Source organism: Lytechinus pictus, chromosome 4 (genome assembly GCF_037042905.1).
Source record: "Lytechinus pictus isolate F3 Inbred chromosome 4, Lp3.0, whole genome shotgun sequence".
In the NCBI taxonomy this organism is placed as follows: Eukaryota; Metazoa; Echinodermata; class Echinoidea; order Temnopleuroida; family Toxopneustidae; genus Lytechinus; species Lytechinus pictus.
This window is the reverse complement of record NC_087248.1, coordinates 14,953,551-14,975,977: the sequence shown is the minus strand read 5'-3', so window position 1 is coordinate 14,975,977 and position 22,427 is coordinate 14,953,551. Positions and strand designations below refer to the sequence as shown.

At 38.0% G+C, this 22,427-nt stretch overlaps 1 protein-coding gene and 1 non-coding gene across 2 annotated transcripts in view; both read left to right on the top strand.

The window, feature by feature from the left end:
- Positions 1 to 20,120, top strand: part of LOC129258952 (transient receptor potential cation channel subfamily A member 1 homolog) — a 30,238-nt gene extending 10,118 nt beyond the window's left edge. Inside the window, exons 7-24 of the mRNA XM_054897202.2 lie at positions 1,083 to 1,299; positions 1,839 to 2,016; positions 2,560 to 2,654; positions 3,488 to 3,634; positions 4,069 to 4,180; positions 5,106 to 5,242; positions 6,343 to 6,452; positions 6,875 to 7,006; positions 7,380 to 7,513; positions 8,047 to 8,207; positions 8,783 to 8,954; positions 10,892 to 11,029; positions 11,628 to 11,736; positions 12,689 to 12,780; positions 13,395 to 13,625; positions 15,132 to 15,200; positions 17,050 to 17,235; positions 17,710 to 20,120. Coding sequence (XP_054753177.2) covers positions 1,083 to 1,299; positions 1,839 to 2,016; positions 2,560 to 2,654; positions 3,488 to 3,634; positions 4,069 to 4,180; positions 5,106 to 5,242; positions 6,343 to 6,452; positions 6,875 to 7,006; positions 7,380 to 7,513; positions 8,047 to 8,207; positions 8,783 to 8,954; positions 10,892 to 11,029; positions 11,628 to 11,736; positions 12,689 to 12,780; positions 13,395 to 13,625; positions 15,132 to 15,200; positions 17,050 to 17,235; positions 17,710 to 18,114 — 2,825 coding nt within the window. The 3' untranslated portion in view covers positions 18,115 to 20,120. The remainder of the gene's footprint in view (positions 1 to 1,082; positions 1,300 to 1,838; positions 2,017 to 2,559; positions 2,655 to 3,487; positions 3,635 to 4,068; positions 4,181 to 5,105; positions 5,243 to 6,342; positions 6,453 to 6,874; positions 7,007 to 7,379; positions 7,514 to 8,046; positions 8,208 to 8,782; positions 8,955 to 10,891; positions 11,030 to 11,627; positions 11,737 to 12,688; positions 12,781 to 13,394; positions 13,626 to 15,131; positions 15,201 to 17,049; positions 17,236 to 17,709) is intronic.
- LOC129259749 (U1 spliceosomal RNA) lies at positions 14,673 to 14,834 on the top strand. The gene has a single exon (XR_008584361.2). It is a non-coding gene; the product is annotated as a U1 spliceosomal RNA (small nuclear RNA).
- Positions 20,121 to 22,427: the final 2,307 nt, after the last annotated feature.

Genomic DNA, 22,427 nt, shown 5'->3' with positions numbered 1-22,427 from the left:
TATAAACCTGTATTGACATTGTTGGAAAAGGGTGCTTAAAAGAAACCAAATCAGTAGGACAGTTATAAAAAAAACTCATATGTAAAATAAAACGACCTCCTTGGCGGGGAATCGAACCCCGGTCTTCCGCGTGACAGGCGGAGATACTCACCACTATACTACCAAGGAATGTTCGAACGCGGCAGTGCGTTTTGTTGACTGGTTTGTTCAGGGGTCAAAGTCGACGTGGCGTATTGTAGCTAGCTGACGTCATTATAATTAATCATCCATCGATGCACTGTACAGAATGTGCGTCGATGTGATCAATGTGCATAGCGCCAGCTAACGAGCAAGCATTCTGACATGAATTATAGTTCTTGTAATCCACGATCATAGAGATTCGATTCCCACTTGTATCTTTATTGCATGTGCACTATCTTTCTTCGTTCTTTTTTAAATGCGTTAATGAATTATTGGAATAAAGTGTTACATGAACAAACTTAAAAAATATTCAGAATAAAAATTTAAGAATTATTTCATTAATTTTCATTCAGACTATCTTCTCAAAATGAATATCATCATAAAAAGGAATTGCAATGCAGTTTACCTATATTTATACATTTATGCTTGAAAATTGATGAAATAAATGTTGAGAGTAGCAAAGTTGAGACCATGATATGTTTGAATGTTGCGAAATAGATTTCATGGTAAACTGTGAAATTATCATATAATCATTCTTTATAGTCTGAATAAGATTGAAAGGAGATGCAGGTTTCTTATACATAGGAATATGATTCTTTTTCTTACAAAATAGATCATGAAAAATATCACTTATTTTGGATTTTTTTAACTAAGGTTTTATTTCCACAAGTCCATGACGTTATAAAACTTTGATATAACAAAATAATTATGCTGAACGGTCTATACATTAATAAAATAAATATGAAATATAATTAGTGAGTATTCTCAATAAATACGCCACATGAAATATGAAGTACAGGCATAAAACGGAAATGTGGAGGAAACCTTACAAGCAGAATGCCAACGTTCCATTTTTATACATAACTTTTTGAAATTTTTAATGCACATATTGTAATTCATAGGAACCGATAATGATAGTCAACTGGATCTGCTGAATTTGGAGGGGTCCAACCTGGACACGCCCCTCCACACGGCCTGTGCGGGGGGTCACCTCCACATCACAAAGCTATTGGTCGAGAGAGGCGCTCTGGTCGAAAGCCTCAACTGGGACATGGCCACGCCCCTCCATCACGCATGCACAAACAATCACTCAGAGGTAGTGAAGTATCTTATTGAAAAGTGAGTAGACATAACATTCAATGAATCAATGAATTCATTACTCTGGGTATTTTATCCAATGATTTGTTCAAAATTATTATATGTAAGCTCTATTGCAATACATTCTTTGATTTTTTTTTAATAAATCTTGTGTTGTTTTTCCCCACGGGTTCTAGTAGCTTTGAAGTTGATATATTCATTCTGTATGCAATATTATTTTCCCAACAAGATGCAGATGAGAATAGTTCTTCTGTCAAAAATATTTTTAAACGTTATTATGCGATAATAATTGATCGGGAGCTCCACGCGTTACCATATCAATATGTATTCTTTCACAAGTAACACACTTATTTTTTCAATATAAATATATATATATATATATATAATTTACTATAAATTAGGAACTGTCTGAATTGATAAAGTTCTTTTTGTGGGGATTAAAGAATAGTGAGGCAGCGATCTATACAAAAGATGTTTCAATAGATGTAGAGTCTCGTCAAATATAATTGAATGCACCCCTTTTAATTTTTTTGCCAATGCTTTATTATATCTTTTTTTAGAGGAGCCGATACTTCTGTACGGGATGAGCTCCATTTCACACCGCTCCTTACGGCAGCTGATGGAGGTAATATTGAAACGCTCCGTGTTCTCCTGGAGGAGGGGGCGGAGACAGGAAACCTTGGAGAGCTGGAGCTCTTTCATTGGACAGTGACGGAGAATAAACCGGATGTACTTAAGGTAATAACGAGTCAATCTTCCTTAGAGAGTTTTGTGGGTATCGATTATCACGGTGAACTACACATTGCTCAAATCATTCATTTTTTATACCATAAAAACCGAACGTGCAAAAATGTTGAGCAAAAATTGTTAGAGATTGTTGGTCAATATTTTGACCAACTGTTGAATAAAGACAGTAGATATCAAAATTTGTACCGAAAGTTGGTTAAACTGAGTCTGCCAAACTATGTGGTTAACAAAGCTTACCAATGAACTAATAAAACAGTTTGCCTAAGAAATATAAAGAACGAAATGCCAAACTTATTTTGAAGAGAATGTTAACTCTATGAGTATTTTCCCCCTTTATTTCTTTGCTTTCTCGTTATGGTGGTTGGTTCATCATTTGAGTGTTTGTTTGTGGATTTTTGTTTTCATTATAAGATGCCTTTCCCCACTGAATGAAAACACGTTGGATTTAATCGGATTGAATGAGAAAATATTGTATTTGGTGGCAAATATACAAGAGTATTATCATCTACTTTTTTTTTTCTTTATATTTACTAGCTTCTGTTAGCTCATCGCTCGGGTGTACATGTTATAGTAACAGATGACGAGATAGCTAAACTCATTCTACCAGCTGCTACAAGTGGATGTACAGGGTAAATATATGATAACGGGAAATTGTGCACTCAAAAGAAAAGTTCAAGTTTGTACCATAAATGCACCACTGCACAGTAAAAACACTGTTTACTATATATAAACCTTAAAGTAGTTGCTTACACAGTTTTAAACAAGCGTATAAATCTTAAACAAAAAAGTTTTATTTTCAATAATTAATTCTCAATAATTCAAACAATTAAGGTTCTTTAAACTGTTAAAAAAACTACTGTAAGGTTCATGTGTAGCGTTGTGTAACATTTTAAATAGCGTTTATGTCAACACCCTTTTGTGTGTAATCTTGCACCATAAGTGGAAAAAATGCAAAAAAAAAACAGTTTTTCTTCTTTACACCCTAAACACTTGCATAGGCGGTGGAAGCGGGGGGAACGTGTCTCCCCCCCCCCCCTAAATTTGAGGTGGGGCGACGATCCCCCTAAATTTCTTGTTTATTTTTTTGCTTGTCAACAATTTTTGGTAATCCCTCCATGAAATTGTGTTTGATAACCTTTTTTTTTTTTTGCCTGTCAATTTTGTTTCCTGCGCCCCCCCCCCTCAAATTTTTGGCTTCCGCCGCCAATGATCACTTGACAACATTCAACCTGAAATGCGCAACTTTGCATATTTTGGGTGCATTAATTAGCCCTTTTTTTACTAAGAGTGAAAAATAGTTTGAAATGTTGGATATCATGGAGTTTATTTCCGGTAATTATGCTGTGCATCACCGCCAAGTAATATGTCATGTCTTATTTTCTCTATATATCATGTTTATTTTGTTTATTTTACTTGCGTGAAACGGAAATGAAATTATTCTATTTTTATAAATCTTATTCAGGATTGTTTCTGAGCTTATTCGATGGAAGAAGGAAACGATAAATCGAAAAGATGAATTGAATAACACACCTTTACACCTTGCCGCTGCATCAGGATACGATATGACCGTCCAAGAACTTGTCAAAGCTAAAGGAAACGTTCAGGCCAGGTAAATAGTTTAGTTTCTGTTTTTTAGAATGAACCACCCCCAACAAAAAATTCCATTGAACAACAACAAATAAATAAGTAAATAAATAAATAAGTAAATGAATGAATAAATGAATAAAAAATAATCAATTAATAAATGAATGAATAAATATATAAATAAAATATCAATAAAGCATCAGCTCAATTTCGAATCCAGTACTTAAACTGTACCATACACATTACATATTCCACTAAGCCCTCTGAATCAAGTTTTTTGTTTTACTCGTTAGCTGAATTTGAAACAAAATCTTTTAATCTCAAGATTGACTAAAAAATATTATTGAATTACAAGTTCGACTGAAATTTGATATCCTTTACTTTTACGTGTTAAGTATGACTAGAAATTTGATATTTAACTGAAACTTTACACATATATTTTATTCTAATTTGCAAAAGAAACTCACATGGTCAGATGCCTCTTCACCTAGCTGCATCTAACGGGTGGAGTCGGACTGCAGAGGTGTTATTAAAGGCCAAGAGTACTGTAGATCCAGTTGATGGAAAGGGGGTAAGGACATGAGAGTTAATTTTTTTAGATCTGAATTTTCCCTCTTCTATTTCAATTTTTCCACTTGGGCATTCATTATCCGCTAATACCATACCCCACTGGCGTATAGTTGGGAGATGGGACCATGCCCCCCCCCCAAAAAAAAAAAAAGTTCAACGTTCAACAAGAAAATTGAAGAGGAAAGAGTAAGGTGTGTATTCTGAATATTATGTCAACATTTTAATTTTAGGAAGGTCAAATTATTTGCTCGCTCGGTCGGAACCTTTTCGAAACTTTGTCACTGACGCCATGTTGTGCCCCCTCAATTTTTGGGCTAATTTTACGTCACTGCAACACACCCTTTGTGAAAGCAGTGGAAAGTTATTTAGCATGGAAGGAAAAGGAATCTCCATTCCGTTGGTATGCTATCCATCAGGAGTCGGTTGCAGAAAGAGTAGCGATTAAACGCAACTTAATTTTCAACCAATCAAATCGCGCATTTGGGACTTCAATGCACCTTTTATGCTCTTTGTTAATAATAATAATATAGGGTATTTATATTGCGCACATATCCACCTTGTTAGGTGCTCAAGGCGCTCCTATATTACCCGGCTAAGCTAGGCGTTCATAGCGCACACAGCTTTTTAAGAAATTACTTCCTACCGGTACCCATTTACCTCACCTGGGTTGAGTGCAGCACACTGTGGATCAGTTTCTTGCTGAAGGAAACCGACCCTCATCATTTTAGTTTTTTTTATAATTAATTAACTATAGACCTATACCCATGTTGTATTAAGGTTAACTGCGCCAAGTTCGACTTGAAGATTAAATATCTGATATCCCCGAATCGCCATAGAATTATTGTTATAGAGTATAAAAATTTGGTATTTTGTTGATTGTGCATCATTATGAACCTATGACTTATTTACCAATTTTTCATCTCTAGAACACACCTCTCCACCTCGCCGCCATTAATGGCCAACTCAAGATCATGAAGCTACTCTTCTCACGTGATGCTGACGTCACATTCAAAGACTGGGAGAGCATGAACTGTTTGGACCACGCCATCAAACATGGTCATGAGTAAGTTCCTCGGAGAGTCTGTTAAATTTGATAATAAACGTATGTTTATCGTAGTACGATTCAAAATAGATGAACATTAGGAATTACGTCGAGATTGAAACAAATTTAAAAAAAAGGCAAAAGCTGAATGAAAGTCGTTTCAGCCAGCGTCTGAATCTGTCTAAAAAGCAAATATTCCTTGGCGGGGATTCGAACCCCAGTCTTTCGCATGACGGCAGAGATATACCTACCACTATAATGGCTAATATACTAATAAGAAATTAGCTCTACGCCTGTTTTACTGACAATGTTTCAAGTAGGCTTTTGCTTATTTTGGCAATTATTTTTCTAAGCATTACTAAACTATAAACGATATTGCGAAATGTACACACTTTCGACAAAAATTATATATCATCCTTTGATATTGGAATCATAAACCATCGTTTATCATAGAATACATTATTAAACATCATTTATGTTTAAAACATTTGGTGGTTCAGAGAAACAATCTACTATTCAAAATAAAAGTTCTTCACTAAAAACCAAACACAAAATCACGACGAACGGACAGAATAATCTGTTTATTGTTCCTCCCATGGACACTATTCTTGTTCCGCCATAGGCGACTTGCTCCATGCTGTAAGGAGAAAAAAAACAATAACTCCTTGGCGGGGAATCGAACCCCGGTCTTCCGCGTGACAGGCGGAGATACTCACCACTATACTACCAAGGATTTGTTATTCGCGTGAGGTCCATTGTTCCGTATTACGATGCCTGTCTGAATTTGCCTCCAAGATGGCAAATTCATGTGTCCACTATAAATGTGCAATTGAATTCAATAATTGATTCATATTAATATAAACTTGAATATAAAAAATAATTGTTTCGTTTCAAGTATCGTCGATATGCAAATTCATATTTTTTAAGAGATGAAAAAAAAACAAGTGGGGCGCGGATTTAATCTGAAGGATCAAGTTATTAATAAGTATTTTTTAGACTAAATATACGTTTCATAATTTGTTTAATTTCTTTGCCCTCGTCAGAAGGCCAGTTGAAGCCCATCCCTCCCTTCGCTTCACATCGGATAAGATATATTTCATTTTTAAATCTTATTTTCATAGAGCGGTGGCAATGCTGATTTTGAACCATGATCGATGGTGGAAGGTTTTATGTTCCTCAAGAACAGAAGAATCCACAACGCCAATGAGAGAACTTATTAGGAAAATGCCAGGTAAATCAGATTCGATTTTATTTGTTGTTTAGTAATACATATCTTTTTGGAATGTTGTATTCCTAGACCTAATACATTTGGTTTTAATTATTTTTTTAACTATTCACATCTTTTTCTTTCATGGGATCACTCGATGATAAGTTAACACTACATGAAAACTGTTATTGAAGTTAATAGGTAGGGTAAGCCTAAGAAAAGCTTTCAGTGCTGTAGGGGGGGGGGAATAAATTAAATACCGGTACCAGTATTTTATGTATATAGAATTGTAACATCATTAAAAAGAAATCGTAGTGGTAAAAGATGATGACTTTATGAATTAAAACAAAACAATTCAAATCGTTTTTATCATAGAATTTCGAGGGGAATGTCTAGCTTTGTAATGTATCAACTCATTTTAACGACTGATTCTTTGATTTGTATAGGTGTTGCGGAGAAAGTACTTGATAAATGCGTCACCGTGGTCAAGGACCTGCGTGCGTCTGGCTATGAGGAGATCGAATTCAACTACGAACTCATCGACGATGCTTTTGCAGAATGGATGCACCAACCAATGGGTATGCGCTTTCCTTAATTGCTTTGATAATTAATAATATGTTTTGTGAATTTATGATGATGTCGTTTCATTTCTAAATTCATTCTTTCAAAGCGATATGATAGCTGTGCAGAATCGGAGAGCATAATCTTTCCTTCACAACGCTCCTCTCTGCCTCTTAACCCCAAAGTTCCCCGCTCCCATCCCCCTCTACGCTATTTTTTCTTCTCTCGTTCTTTTCTCTCACCATGTATATATCTTTTCCGCTTTCTCGCATTTTCCTCTTTCATCTTGAAATTATATTACTCAACATTATAAATGATGACATGATCAGAGCTAATGATGATGAATGGCCAGCTAATCTTCCATGTGTCTTTCACCTTAATAATGTTTAGCACAATCTGATTCACCGAGCTCCATCCAGAACAAACCCAAACCCTTCTCAAATGACGGTGTTCTCAGTCACGGTGCTGTGCCGTACACCAAACATTCAAACACCTTGACAGACAATCATCCATTGCTTATCATGGTAAGTTACGTAAACACCTTGTTTACACAGAAAGATTTAAACACCAATATCTCAATTTCGCTATTCAAACGAACAATGCTTTGACACCAAGCTCCAAAAGACAGAAGTGTTATAAAACATCTTTATGTTTTTATTTTATTGTGATAGACGACGATGCGCTTCAGGGTAGAGGGGATTAGTCGCCCTTTGTTATTTTCAAGTAGTGAAATACGGACCAGAAGAAAAGAAAAAAGGAAGACGAGCGAAAGAAATTATCTAATCGACAGGACTGGCGAGTTCGAATCGGTTCTGAAATACCCCTATAATTCAGCCGATTAAAAAAGACATCACCATCAGGTACCCCCCCCCCCCCCATCATTAAAAATAGCTAGGGTCGCCCTTGAACCTCTGACTGCAACAATCCACCCATTATCAAATTAAGCTCATATATACTTGCTCATTTGAAACTCCCATACATCAAAATCTTGATCATTGCACTGAAAATAAATCAGCATCACCAACCATCAGTCTTTAAACCCCTCCCCCTCAACCAGGTATCCTCTCAGAGGGAGAAGCTGCTAGCCCATCCCCTGGTATCCAGTCTCCTCGATCATAAATGGAGGACGGTTGGTAGGAAGCTTTACTGCGTCTCTCTCGCTCTTTACATGCTCTTTCTCACCGCTCTCACGGGTTACATTGTCGTCACGCCTCCCAGGTAAGGATGCTGTTGCCATGGAAACTCTTTCAGGGAACGAATAGGTCTAGAAGTGAATAATGAAGATAGAATGATTGAATAAAATAAAATTAATTGAATTGAATTAGAAGAAACGTGATGTTTCCGTGAAGATGGGGAAAATGAAATGGACAAAGAAGAGACAAGCTAGGTTTATATTGATCCCGTCCATCTTGTCTTCTTTGACTGCAAATAATTATTTTAACCACTTTCATTGTGAACTTCTGTCGGTAGTGTCTTAGATATTTGTTTGTTTAAATCGTTGCAACATTTAACAATTTCTACATGATAATTATAAGCAGTGATGTTTCAATATGATCCTTTTGGGAGCTCGTTTTGTTTGTATTTTTGTTTTTACTTCTTTGCCCGTTTTGTATCTCCTCTCTCCTGTCATTTTCTTTTGCTCTATCTTACATCGTCTTTCTGCACCACGTTTATCTTTGCACCCCTCTCCTCTTCTATCCCCTCCCTCCTCCCTCTCTCCCCTCCCCCTTCCCCTCCCCCCTCTCTCTTACTCTCTCTCTCCCCCTCTTCCTCCTCTCTCTCTCCCTCTCTAGATACTACATCAAGAACGCCACAGTGACGGAGAATGGCGAGAGTTACGTGGAATGGTACGTGGACGGAGAACAACAGTGGACCCGTGGATTTAGTGAATTGACTCTGTTTCTCTTCGGTGAGATCGGGCCGTGGATTATCCTAGGTTTATCAGGGATTAATCTCCTCAGAGAAGTAAGAATATCGATTAATGTATTGGAAGATTAATTATAGAATATCGTTATTCATAATGGTGTCCTGATTGATTTGGAAATTAAGAATATTTATTCTGTGGCAATTTTGTAATAGTATGCCCCCCTTTTTTTTTTTTTACAGTTGTCAGCATTTAAATTACTTTTTTAATTTTATCCGAAAATAAGAGACCCGACTTGTGAAAGAGTCGATGGCTTGTCTATTAACAAAGGAATCTTTGGTTTATTGAATCAAATAACATCAATTATTTTGCCGTCTGTGCCATAGTAATTTGTACATATGTTTTTTTATCCATGGGTTAGTTGATTATTGAGTGAATTAATTCAGAGAAATTCGAATACAAAATTCAAGAACAATCCTTCAGGATTAATAATTTGACCAGACTGAGTGTTTTTTTTTCTAGTGAGACATTTGTTGATTTATTGGGTGCCGGGTGAGAAAGTGGTCTGTGTATTTCTCGATGGATTTATTTACTGGTTGACAGGTGGTTTTTGTCTCACCTGCATAGCAGAGTGAGACTATAGGCGCCGCTTTTCCGACGGCGATGGCGACGGCGACGGCGGCGGCGACGGCGACGGCGGCGGCGGCGTCAACACCAAATCTTAACCTGAGGTTAAGTTTTTGAAATGACAGCATAACTTAGAAAGTATATGGACCTAGTTCATGAAACTTGGCCATAAGGTTAATCAAGTATTACTGAACATCCTGCCTGAGTTTCATGTCACATGACCAAGGTCAAAGGTCATTTAGGGTCAATGAACTTAGACCATGTTGGGGGAATCAACATCAAAATCTTAACCTAAGGTTAAGTTTTTGAAATGTCATCATAACTTAGAAAATATATGGACCTAGTTCATGAAACTTATACATAAGGTTAATCAAGTATCACTAAACATCCTGCATGAGTTTCACGTCACATGACCAAGGTCAAAGGTCATTTAGGGTCAATGAACTTTGGCCGAATTGGGGGTATCTGTTGAATTACCATCATAACTTTGAAAGTTTATGGATCTGATTCATGAAACTTGGACATAATAGTAATCAAGTATTACTGAACATCCTGTGCAAGTTTCAGGTCACATGATCAAGGTCAAAGGTCATTTAGGGTCAATGAACTTTGGCCAAATTGGGGTATTTGTTGAATTACAGCCATAAATTTGAAAGTGTGTTGGTCTAGTTCATAAAACTTGGACATAATAGTAATCAAGTATCACTGAACATCCTGTGCGAGTTTCAGGTCACATGATCAAGGTCAAAGGTCATGTAAGGTCAAAGAACTTTGGCCACGTTGGGGGTACAGTATTTGTTGAATTGCCATCATATCTCTATAAGTGTATTGGTCTAGTTCATAAAACGTGGAAATAAGAGTAACCAAGTATCACTGAACATCTTGTGCGAGTTATAATAATAATAATATAGGGTATTTATATTGCGCACATATCCACCTTGTTAGGTGCTCAAGGCGCTCCTATATTACCCGGCTAAGCTAGGCGTTCATAGCGCACACAGCTTTTTAAGGAATTACTTCCTACCGGTACCCATTTACCTCACCTGGGTTGAGTGCAGCACATTGTGGATCAGTTTCTTGCCGAAGGAAATTACGCCATGGCTGGGATTCGAACCCACGACCCTCTGTTTCAAAGTCCGAAGACTAATCCACTGGGCCACAACGCTCCAGTAGTTTTCAAAATCAGCACTGCTGCTATATTGAATCGCGTGATGCAGGTGAGACGGCCAGAGGCATTCCACTTGTTTTTTTATTCCATCGATGTTTGGTTGGAAGGATTAACAGATGGACTGATAGACAGATAACATGCTATGTTGGTTGGATGATTGTTTGGTCGGCTTTATTTTGTATAAATGGATCTAGTAAATAGTTGTTTTTTTATTATTGTTCTTGATTTTTTTCATCTTTATAGTTATGCCAGGTTGTTTGGCAGCGACAGTCATATCTAAACTGGGGTAACTTCCTGGAAGTGTCGCTGTACATTCTTGCTATTCTTCTTGTTCTACCTGTGAGTGGGGTCAGCTACAACCATACCATTATGATCAGAGAGGTAATTAGCAATGCCCCCATGCGCCGCCCCCTTGCCCCTCCCCCGATCATAAATCTCACTTGGTATATGCCGGGTGTATATGCCCTATATACTCGTATCCGACCATGCACCTCAACTGGTAGCATAAATGAGGAATTCCATCTTTCATGACCGTACGCAGCGGGGGGCAGGGGCAGTTGCCCCCCCCCCCAGAAATTTTGAAAGTTAACATTTTTTACTGAAAATTCTTCACAGAATGGTTCACCCAAAATGTGCATGAAATCCTTTAATTTCACTTTTGTAAATACAAAAGCGCCCAATGACAAGCTCAGTTGCTTTGCTCCCTTGCTTTCGAGTTCTTCGAAAATGTTAGGAGTCTTGCCCCCCCCCCCCTGGAAAAACTATTTCTGCGTGCAGGTATGCCCCCTTTCTCATTATTCTTGGCCCGGAGAGAACCAAGTAAGTATACAGAATGCAATTGTTAGAAGATATCACCATTTAATTATTATATCAATACTGATGTCATTTTGCCGTGGAAAGTTTTCTTTAATATGTTAAATAATCATGCTCTTTACAAAAAAGATATTTATTTTGTGTTTAAATGTCTACCTTTTACCAGGCATGGCAATGGCAATGTGGAGCCGTTGCCATCTTCGTAGCATGGGTCAACTTCATTCTATTCATAAGAAGATTCTCAACGATAGGGATCTACGTCATCATGTTTACATGTAAGCGAAAAGTAACTATTATAGTATAAAAATACGGAAATGATAATGGGAGTTATTTTCTTTACGATGTAAAACTGGAGAGGAAAGTTTGTGCTGCTGATGAAAATGAAGGTGGTACCGGTTACTGTATCCGGAAGAGTCGTTAATTGTTGAAGAACTTCCAGGCGGCCCGTTGCACAAAGAGTCACAATCCAGTAGCAAATGCAACTGAATTTCAACCAATCAGAGACGCAATCCAAAACGCAACTTCATTTTCAACCATTCACAGATGAAATCACAAATGCAATTTCATTTTCAATCAATCAGAGACGCGATCCAAACGCATGTTCATTTTCAACCAATCAGAGACGCAATCCAAAACACAATTTCATTTTCAACCAATCAGAGACGCCATCCAAAAGGCAACTTCATGTTCAACCAAGCAATCAGAGTCGCGATCCATACGCAACTTGACTTTCAACCAATTAGATGTGGGCATAGCTAATGGGACTTGCGTTTGATTAAGTAGAGATAACACTTTGAAGGGTGTATGGGAGAACGAATCACATTCCTCAGGCTAATCATGTTTCTGGTACACTATGCATTATTTCTTGAAAATACTTACCGAAACTTGAAGCTTTATTATTTCTTTTTTCTTTTCGAATAAAGCTCGTTATAAAGACTCGTAACTCCTAAAACGAAATATGGTCCGATTATATAAATTTCGGAGGCTAGATTATATAAAGTTCATTGTGGATGAATGAACCTTCGGAATAATAAACCCTATTCCCAGAAAAAATGAACCTTCAGAATTTTAACGTACCGTCGATTTCAAAATAAGAATATGAAACACGCTTTAGATAAATTCCTTGATTTAAATACTTGGATTAAGAAACAAGGAAATTACAGTGAAACACTAATATCTTAAATAAAATCTAATCCATTTCAATTCCCTTTTTATCGCGAACTGTAGACATATTGCGGACATTTCTGAAGATCGTCATCCTACTTGTTTTGTTTCTCGTTGCTTTCGCATTGGGTTTCTATTCTCTACTTATGAATCAGGTAAGTAGAATGATATGAAGTAAAAAATGTATATTCAATAATGTCACTATGATTTTGTTTTATCGTTTATTAATTAAAGGTTCATGTTACACAATACCAGTATATAGGGGGCGCTTCAATACATATTGCAGGGGCCGCGGAAGCGGGGGAGGGGGTTCAGCCCCCCCCCCACTTTTTTCCAAAACCGTGTACAAAAACGTAAAAATGACCATTTGATTGTGATTTTTTGCATGGTCAGCCCCCCCCCCCACTTTATAAACCATTCCGCGGACCCTGTATTGGATCTGCTAATTATTGTAGAGAACGATGTAGAAGTGAATTGCCTTTGTGTTTGCGTGCTTGTTGGATATATTATTTGAGCTACTCTATGGTTCTACGCTATTACAAAAAGGTTTCATACCCATACAAATTTTCTGTAAATTGGCACAATGTACGATTACAAGTATTGTCGATACTCTGGAGTAGAATTTTTTTAAAGAAAATTTATAACGTAAACAACAGAGAGATTCCAGTGTATTGCCCAGTATTTTGATATTTTTTTTTAAATTGCTATATATGCTTTACAAAATAATGTTCATTCCCGCGTTCGTATGCATCAACTTTTCACTCTACAGAATAGTTTTCATCAGCTGGAGTACTGCATAATGAAAGTCTTCACGATGCTCCTCGGCGAGTTTAACTACGATGATATATTCCACAGTCAAGATTACCTTGGTACATCGAACACATTGGAAGGAGATGGAGAAAAGGATTTCTTTCTGACCAGTGTGTTTCATCCCGAGCTGACGGCGATCATGTTCACGGTCATGTTAGTCGTCATGCCTATATTGTTCGGGAATCTATTGGTGAGTTCTGCAACATCCTCAATGCCAATTTCCCTTTTTACACTCTGAAAACACAAACAACGAAAAGAGTGGAAAAGGACTGAGCCGAGGACAGCGTTTTCCACTCTTTCACTCCTCGGGTCATTTTAAAGGGTGATTTAACCCCTTTTCACCCTTTCATTTAGAGTGTATCAGCATTAAGCGGGGTGATAACCCCACCCCCCCCCCAAAAAAAAAAAAAAAAATTTAAACCCCTAGTTTGTTTCGTTGTTATAAAAGTGACGAAAATGGTACACCAAATTCATCAACTTCAATTTTAAAAGTAAAAACACTTCAATTTAAAAAGTGAAAACAAACAAACGACCCGGTTAACAGATGTGTATCTGATCTCTATATCTTTTTATCTTAATGAGTAAAGTATGGCATACATCAATATTTAGATAGAATTATTAATATCGGCATAATAATATTCATACATCATTATTCAAGCGCATTATAATTATAGAGTCTTTAAATACTGATTATTATGGGCTTTATAAGTTTCAAGTATCGTTGTTGGTTGGAATTCCAAATTCAAAGCATGATTTTCCAGTATAGATATATTTCTACGGCTTCAACTGATCTATTGCACAGTCTTTGTTGGAGACTGTGCAAATGGCATAAAATGCAGTGCAGATGAACAGACGCACTTGAGTGGATGCAATGCAGAAAGATTTGTGATTGATTGCCGCTACGCTGTGTGCAGCACTCTTTGGTGACGTCATAGGTCAAAGTCAAAGACTAATGAATATTCATATCCTGTTCGGCAAAACGAAAGCTTGCGGGTAGAAGTGCTCCAAAATTTTCATATTTTTCTATTTATTTGTCATTTTACAGGATGTTTTTACAAAAAACACATGAAAATATATTATGTATATATATATATTAACAAATACATTTGTTTTAATTTCATTCTCTTGTGAAAATTTGAAAATATTCAGAAGAAGTCGGTGAGGTTTGAATGAATCACTAACTGTTACATGACGATGCTTTTGATTTTAATAATAATTTTTAGAAACTCGTCTTATCATACTTACCTGGCGCAGGGGTCGCATTGATCAAGAAGGATGCACCCCCAGGGCGAGGCTTGCCATTGCACTCCGGCTTGCTGAATCTTGCGATTCCCCCAAACGTGGGGAACTCGGGCGTATAATTTATGGTAGCGGAGATCTGCGTTCGCGCTATCTCCTACAATCAAAACATTAATGCAAAGAAAGTCATTTACTTATTATTGGAAACAAGCTTAAATTTAGAAGTTCTCCCCAAGCAATTGTTTCAGAAAGAGAAAAGTTGCCCTATTATGGGGCGGGGACACTGAAAGGGCAAATTTGTATTGTTATAAGGGGTATTTTATTGCATTATTGCTAACATTTCCATTACTATTATCTGCTAATCAAATCAACATTGCAAAGCACTATAATATATTTTTTGAATAAAAGTTAAGCACCATTTTATTATTTTTATCATTATTATTATCAATATATACAGGTTGGTCTGGCGGTGGAAGACATTCATGGTATAAGGATAAAGGCGACCCTTCATCAGCTAGCTATGCAGGTAGGAAATATTGATAGTGGTGGTAGTCTGTGATTTATCGAGTGCACTTTTTCCACACTGGAAAGTGGTTTCAGATCACTATTTCGAAGGTCGGTTATTCTGAATTTCCAATAGTCCAACGTTTCCGTTAATCTGAAGGGTTTTTTTTATTTTGAAAGTGAAACGAGGTCCAATGTTATTAAGCCAGTTAACCCCAAAACGAAAACAAAAAGTTTTTTTTTAATTTGGAGGGCTCATTAATCCGAGAAAGACAAATTGGTATGTTAAAGAGTGCAGAAATGATATAAGTTTTGTGTTCAGTATTTATTTTCGTACTAACGAAGCTTATTTGAATAGCCGAACTTCTTTTTTTTTCTTTTAAACGAACCATCGAAACAACAAACCTTACACCAATTTGTCAGATTAAAAATCTTCTGAATGAGCCTATAATACATTTTAAATTAACAATTGCTTTGAATAAGTCACATATTTTTATGGGATTAACGAACCCCCTTTTCCTTTGGACTATAAAAACATGGTGGTGGTTGACTTACCGTGCAGCGTTGTGGTGAAAGGTGTGGAGGTTGTGGGCTGGTGGTGCAACGTTGTGGTGAAAGGTATGGAGGTTGTGGACTGGTGGTGCAACGTTGTGGTGAAAGGTATGGAGGTTGTGGACTGGTGGTGCAGCGTTGTGGTGAAAGGTGTGGAGGTTGTGGACTGGTGGTGCAACGTTGTGGTGAAAGGTATGGAGGTTGTGGACTGGTGGTACAACGTTGTGGTGAAAGGTATGGAGGTTGTGGACTGGTGGTGCAACGTTGTGGTGAAAGGTATGGAGGTTGTGGACTGGTGGTGCAACGCTGTGGTGAAAGGTATGGAGGTTGTGGACTGGTGGTGCAACGTTGTGGTGAAAGGTGTGGAGGTTGTGGACTGGTGGTGCAGCGTTGTGGTGAAAGGTGTGGAGGTTGTGGACTGGTGGTGCAGCGTTGTGCTTAAAGGTGTGGAGGTTGTGGACTGGTGGTGCAACGTTGTGGTGAAAGGTGTGGAGGTTGTGGACTGGTGGTGCAACGTTGTGTTGAAAGGTGTGGAGGTTCTGGACTGGTGATGCAACGTTGTGGTGATAGGTGTGGATGTTGTGGTGAAAGGTGTGGAGTTTGTGGACTGGTGGTGCAACGTTGTGTTGAAAGGTGTGGAGGTTCTGGACTGGTGATGCAACGTTGTGGTGATAGGTGTGGATGTTGTGGTGAAAGGTGTGGAGTTTGTGGACTGGTGGTGCAACGTTGTGGTGAAAGGTGTGAAGGTTCTGGACTGGTGATGCAACGTTGTGGTGAAAGGTGTGGATGTTGTGGAATGGTACGTATAGTGCGCAACGTTTTGGTGAATGTGGTAGGGATTGTGGACTGGTGGTGCAAGGTTTTGACGGTGAATCACTGTAATGGTGACTTCATAAAAGTGGTGAAAAACTCAATTTGCTAATTAGCTTCTTTTAAAAATTTACTTCGTTTTCTGATTTTCTAATTCGTTAAAATAATAAATGGACAATGCGTACAATGGATCCAATAATCAAACAAAAAATAAGCTTGTTTACCGGTTCCATGATTTTGCTCTGGCGACAATATTGCTCCGCTATATAAATTCAACACTTTAATCGAATCACTAATTTCAACCCTGGATTTAATACCATGTCCTAAAAACCCTATTGCAACCCCAACCCTTCATCTTAGAAGAAATAATACCCGGAGCAAAATGTCGTGTCACCTATTTACCATGCAATATCAAAATAATAATAATAGTAATAATAATAATAATTAGCCTATATGAGAAGTTTGGAGACGATTATTTTTGAAATAATTCATGTTTTACCTTTCAAAAGGTGGACCTGGCAATGGAAGTACAGCGGACTCTACCGCTCTTTATGTGGCGTTCTGCCATAGTGAGTAAAAAAATGATCAGTACCAAACCAAGCCGATTTCAAGGTGTTATGGGTTACATCCGACAGTTGAACGGAGAAAGCGATTTCCTGGAAAAGGCCACGCCCATTGCCAAAAAGCCTGACAAGGTAAATCAAAATATTTGCACTAATGATTCTTTTTATCTTATTTTTCTTCCTCCATAGTGATCAAAGCAAAGAAACATGGGAATCCACATATTTATTATCTAATTTAATTGTAATAAAAGGCGAAACATTAATACACATTATTAAGAAAACAAAATATTATTTTAAAGTGAGAGCAAAGGGGTATCTTCGAATATGAAGAATTTATTTTAAGAAAAATCGATATGCCCTATCATTCAAGATCCCAAGCTATTTGTTTTGCTGCATATAACAAGTACTAGTTTTATAATTAACATTTTTATGGTTTTGATGTTGGAACACTTTTATTCTTGTCAACATCTAAGTTATTCATGGCCTCAAAAGCATCAAAGTATCATGTTGTATGATTCTCTTTTTTCCTCCATGTTTTATCGAGTTTTAAGTTAATTGCTCATTTCAGATTGTTTGCTTTACTACAATTCTCTTTTCGTTACTCAGGATGTGAGCATTGATTCCAACCTCGCGACCATGGACAACATGAACGACCTCCGACATCGCCTTCGCCTCCTCGAGAAATCCATCCTGGAACTCAAGCGAGGTGGATCCCGCCGCTACACTACCTCCCGACGCAACTCCTACAGGAGAGTGACGACACGGAGACGTACCGTCCGCCCTCAGCATGGAGCCACCAGTCCCACTGGCTCCTGCACGCCCCGGCATGACGGGGAGGGGTTGAAACCGGGAGCCGGTGGGGAGCAGGAGCTCTTGGATGTGGAGTTCGCGAAGATGGAGGAGCAACAGATAAAGTTGAAAGGCCAGCTGGATAAGATGGAGAGGATGCTGAAGACCCTGGTGACGCCGGAGCAGCTGGCGGCTGAGTACGACGATGACGACGATGATTAGGAGAAACTGACATAAATCAAACCCTTTTTAACGATGAATGACATTCTGACATCTTGCACCCCTGCTCTTAAGAAAAAAAATGGTCAGAAAAATCGAGGCCAAATATATTTATCAAAATGGTTGGGGACAGGGGCGTCAATCCATTTTTCAGATTGGGGGGGGGGGGCAAAATCATGAATCGTTCTAAAGGTGCTCGATCACACCAAACAAACTCACCCACACACACACTCAGGCCTAATTATTTATATATGAGAAAGAGACTCGGACACATATCTCACCAACAAATTAATGCGAGCGAGAAGTACGAGCTGAAATTTTATAGAATGGTACCTGTTTAGGACTGTTTGTATTAGCATTAACTCATGTGGAGGATACATATCTCACTACACGGATGATGCGAGTACCAAGAGCGAGCTGAAATGTCTTTATATTCTGACCTGAAAGATTCATTTTTGTACTAATGATTAGGATGGGTATCTAAAATAACAATAGATGCGAGCGCGAAGCGCGAGCTGAAAATTTTGATATTTCGATCTGCAAAAAATTGACAGGTTAATGGACGTTTTTAATAAAGAACAAGATATATATTCAACAAAATATTATTGCAAATCGGAGCGGGAGTTCTTTATAGGTTTAAACTGAGAACGGGACATTCTGTTCACCTAATTAATCATGAAAAGTATGGGTTTTGGTACATTAATGATGCGAGCGCGAAGCGCGAGCTGAAAATTTTTATATTCCAATCTGAAAAACGGACATTTTGAGCATGCACGATTTTAAATAAAGAACGAGTTGTGTATCTCAATCTCGCTAGCTGATTTCTGTGTAACACTGCAAACTTATTTTATTTTTGCACATGTATGCGGAATTATTGGGGGGCAAAATGATATGTTTGCCCCCCCCCCAATATTTTCATTGGTGGGGTGATCGCCCCCCTGCCCCCCCCCCCCAGGATCGACACCTCTGGTGGGGGAGTTTTGGAACTTGAATAGCACATTCCCAGTATTGTACCCCCCTCCCCGTTATTCATTTTTTTTTTATGAAAAAGGCGGGGATCCTTTCCGTCTGCCCTTTTAAGAAAAGAAAGAGCGTGTTTGTTTGTTTTTTGGGGGAGGTCTGTCAGTCTGTATGCATTGGGAATAATCATTTCTGATATATCTTAAAAGAAAGACTATTGCCCCCCCCCCCCTCTTTCATAAAAGAACCTTATTTCCGAAAACCTGCTGATTCAGTTAAGTTAAATTATTACTATAATTAGATTACTGTGTTATTTTTTCTTTTCGAATAAAATGTTAAATTTCATATCCAAAACCAGGCTATATTATTGACAAACAGTGCACAAAAATAATGATCACTTGAAACCTACTTCATAATATTTAAATAACACTCTTTTAATATAAGGGGCACATTAAAGTGTTTTGTTACAAAATCTCGTTTGCAATTGGCAAGTATGTATTGGTAGCATGTGGTTTTGCACTTTGACGGACACCTAAATACATGCAGTGTTACTCATTACGATAAAGATTAAATAGAAATTGTCAACCGCTGCATGTGTGAAAATCAGTGGCGTACGCAGGGGGTGGTTACAGGGGTTCAACCCCCCTTAAATTTGTTGATACCCACCCCCCCCTAAAATTTGTGGTGAAGACCTTTTTATCTATTTAATTGCTTTTTTTTGGGGGGGGGGGTTGTCAACATTTCTCTGCTTGAACACCTTTCCCCCCTTTGAAAAAAATCCTGCGTACGCTACTAGTGAAAATTATGTGTTTTTATGGTCAAACAATCTTAATGACCGATTCACCTGAAAACCTATGAACTGAATCTTCTTATTTAGTGATCGACATTGGAAGGAATTATGCAAAGACCTTTCTTTTCCTTTCGTACAGAAATCATTGCAATTGTATGAAGGAGAAATGTGTTTTTCTTTGTGATTTTTTGTGTGTGTGCTTAATATACGGATAGTGATATTTTGTTCTTGTGGTCAATTAAATTTCACGTGCAATTAATTTTATTTCAGTTCCTTTCCATGTTCCTTTTCCCTTTAATGGCTTATTGGAGAGAGAAGGCCGGGAGAGAAAGTGAAAGAAAATAATAAATTATGATGATGATGAAGATGATGATGATGATGATGGTGAAGAAGAGGAAGAAGATGAAAAAGAAGTAGAGGAAAAGAAGTTGGAGGAGAAGGGCAAAATGGAGAGGCGGAGGGGGAAGAGGAAGAATGATAAAAGAAAATAAGTACCTCTATTGCCATTAACAATCTTTGTAAAAATCCAAATTTGCACTCTTAAAAGGAATGCTAAAAACTGACTCGGAAATGTCTGTGTCCGACTGAATATTTTAAATAATCAAAATCAATTCTAAACAATAGGTTTATTTTATTTTTGACATTTAATGCGCATAATTCCAGAAATATGCCAGGATTAAGCCTCCCCCCTCCCCCACTCACGCCAATTGGAGAAAAAAAAAAGGCCCGAGGGAAAAATATGTTCTTAGGAGAAGCGTGCAGAAAATGGTTTTAAACAGTCCTATCTGTGGTTCTATATGGATTGTATAATGAACCGTTTAAGGTTCTTTACGCAAAATCCAGGGGTATACATGATTGTGTGAAGAAGCTTCTAATTTTGTTGTTTATATTACAACATCAATATCTTTTTTGTAGATTATAATGGTTTCTCGTAGAACTGTATATAAAAGGACTGTTAAGAACCCCTTTTTCAAGAACCTTAAAAGGCTCCAAAGAAAAATTCCAATCCCGATGCAACGAATTTTGCAAAAAATGTACGCCATCTGGGTTAAGACTAATCTGAGCAACTATGTCCGAAAATCAGTGAATCTTTTCATCTGCGTTGTTTATTCACCACCAGGTACAAATCTGAAGGAAGAGATCACTGATCATATCATTTACATGAGTGATTATATACGTAACTCTTTCTCAGATTCTACAATTATGATACTTGGAGACTTCAATGATCTAGACACTGAACCATTTGTGAGACATCTTAACGTCGAACAACTTGTCAATCAGCCAACTAGAGAGAACCGAATACTTGACATGATTTTCACTGACTGTGGAGAGTTCTACAAAGAGCCTTTGGTAGCGGCACCTATTGCCAGCTCTGATCATTCCACAGTGCATGCTGATGGTCCCGAAGACTTCTTGCCCCGGCTATATCTACAACAAGGTGTAGTCATCGGCCTTTGCGTGATTCCTCTATACGATCCTTTGGTCGCTGGATCACCTCATATGACTTTAGTTACCTGAATGACATTGAATCTCCAGATGAAATGGTGCAATCTCTACAGACGTTATTAGGGCAAGTTTATCGGCAACATTTTCCACTTGTTGTTCGTCGTTGTTCACCCAATGACAAGCCTTGGATAATTGAAGTCCCTCATCCGAAAGAGACAACGTGCATTTGAGAAAGATGATCGATCAACTTTCAGGAAACTGAGGAATAAGATTCAACGTGAGATCAAGAAGCGAAAGTCTCTCTATTACCAGAGGAAGATTGCAGCGATGAAAACATCCAATCCTGGTAAATGGCACAGACAGCTTCGCTCTCTCGCAGGCTTGAACAAGCAGTCTTCTTTCAGTTTTCCTCAGGAATTTGGCACAACCTCCTCTGAACAGGCGAAACACATCAACAACTTCTTTGCGAATATTTGCTGTGAATTGCCTCCCTTGGATCTTTCGTCTTGTCCGGCCTTTCTACCCTCTAAAGGACCACCACCTAAAATCCAGAGATATAAGATCTTTGAGATGCTCCAAAGGCTGAATTCTTCCAAAACTATTCATCCGGAGGATATCCCCATACAGCTGATAAAAGAATTTGCCTTCGAACTCTTTGGTCCTTTAGCAGTTATATTTAATGCCAGTCTAGACCAGGGTACATTTCCGTCTCGTTGGAAGTCTTCTGTACGTTGTAACACCAATACCAAAGTCGTATCCAGTCACCAGCTATTCCGACTTGAGACCTATTTCGATTACCCCAATACTGTCACGTGTTTTCGAAAGTTTCCTTTCGCAGTTCCTGATTAGAGACCTTACACCTCATCTGGATCCGCGTCAGTTTGGCAATGTGAGGGGAAGTTCAACTACTCACTACTTGGTAATTCTCTTAAACACAATCCTCCGTGGTTTAATAGACAAGCCTGGTCGTTGTGCTACGCTCGATCTGCACCATAGACTTTTCAAAAGCCTTCGACCGTGTCAACCATAATGCGGTGATACATAAACTTGTCAAGTATGGCGTTGATGGAGCAACTTTGTCAACCATTGTAAGCTTCTTGAGTGAGCGAACCCAGGCAGT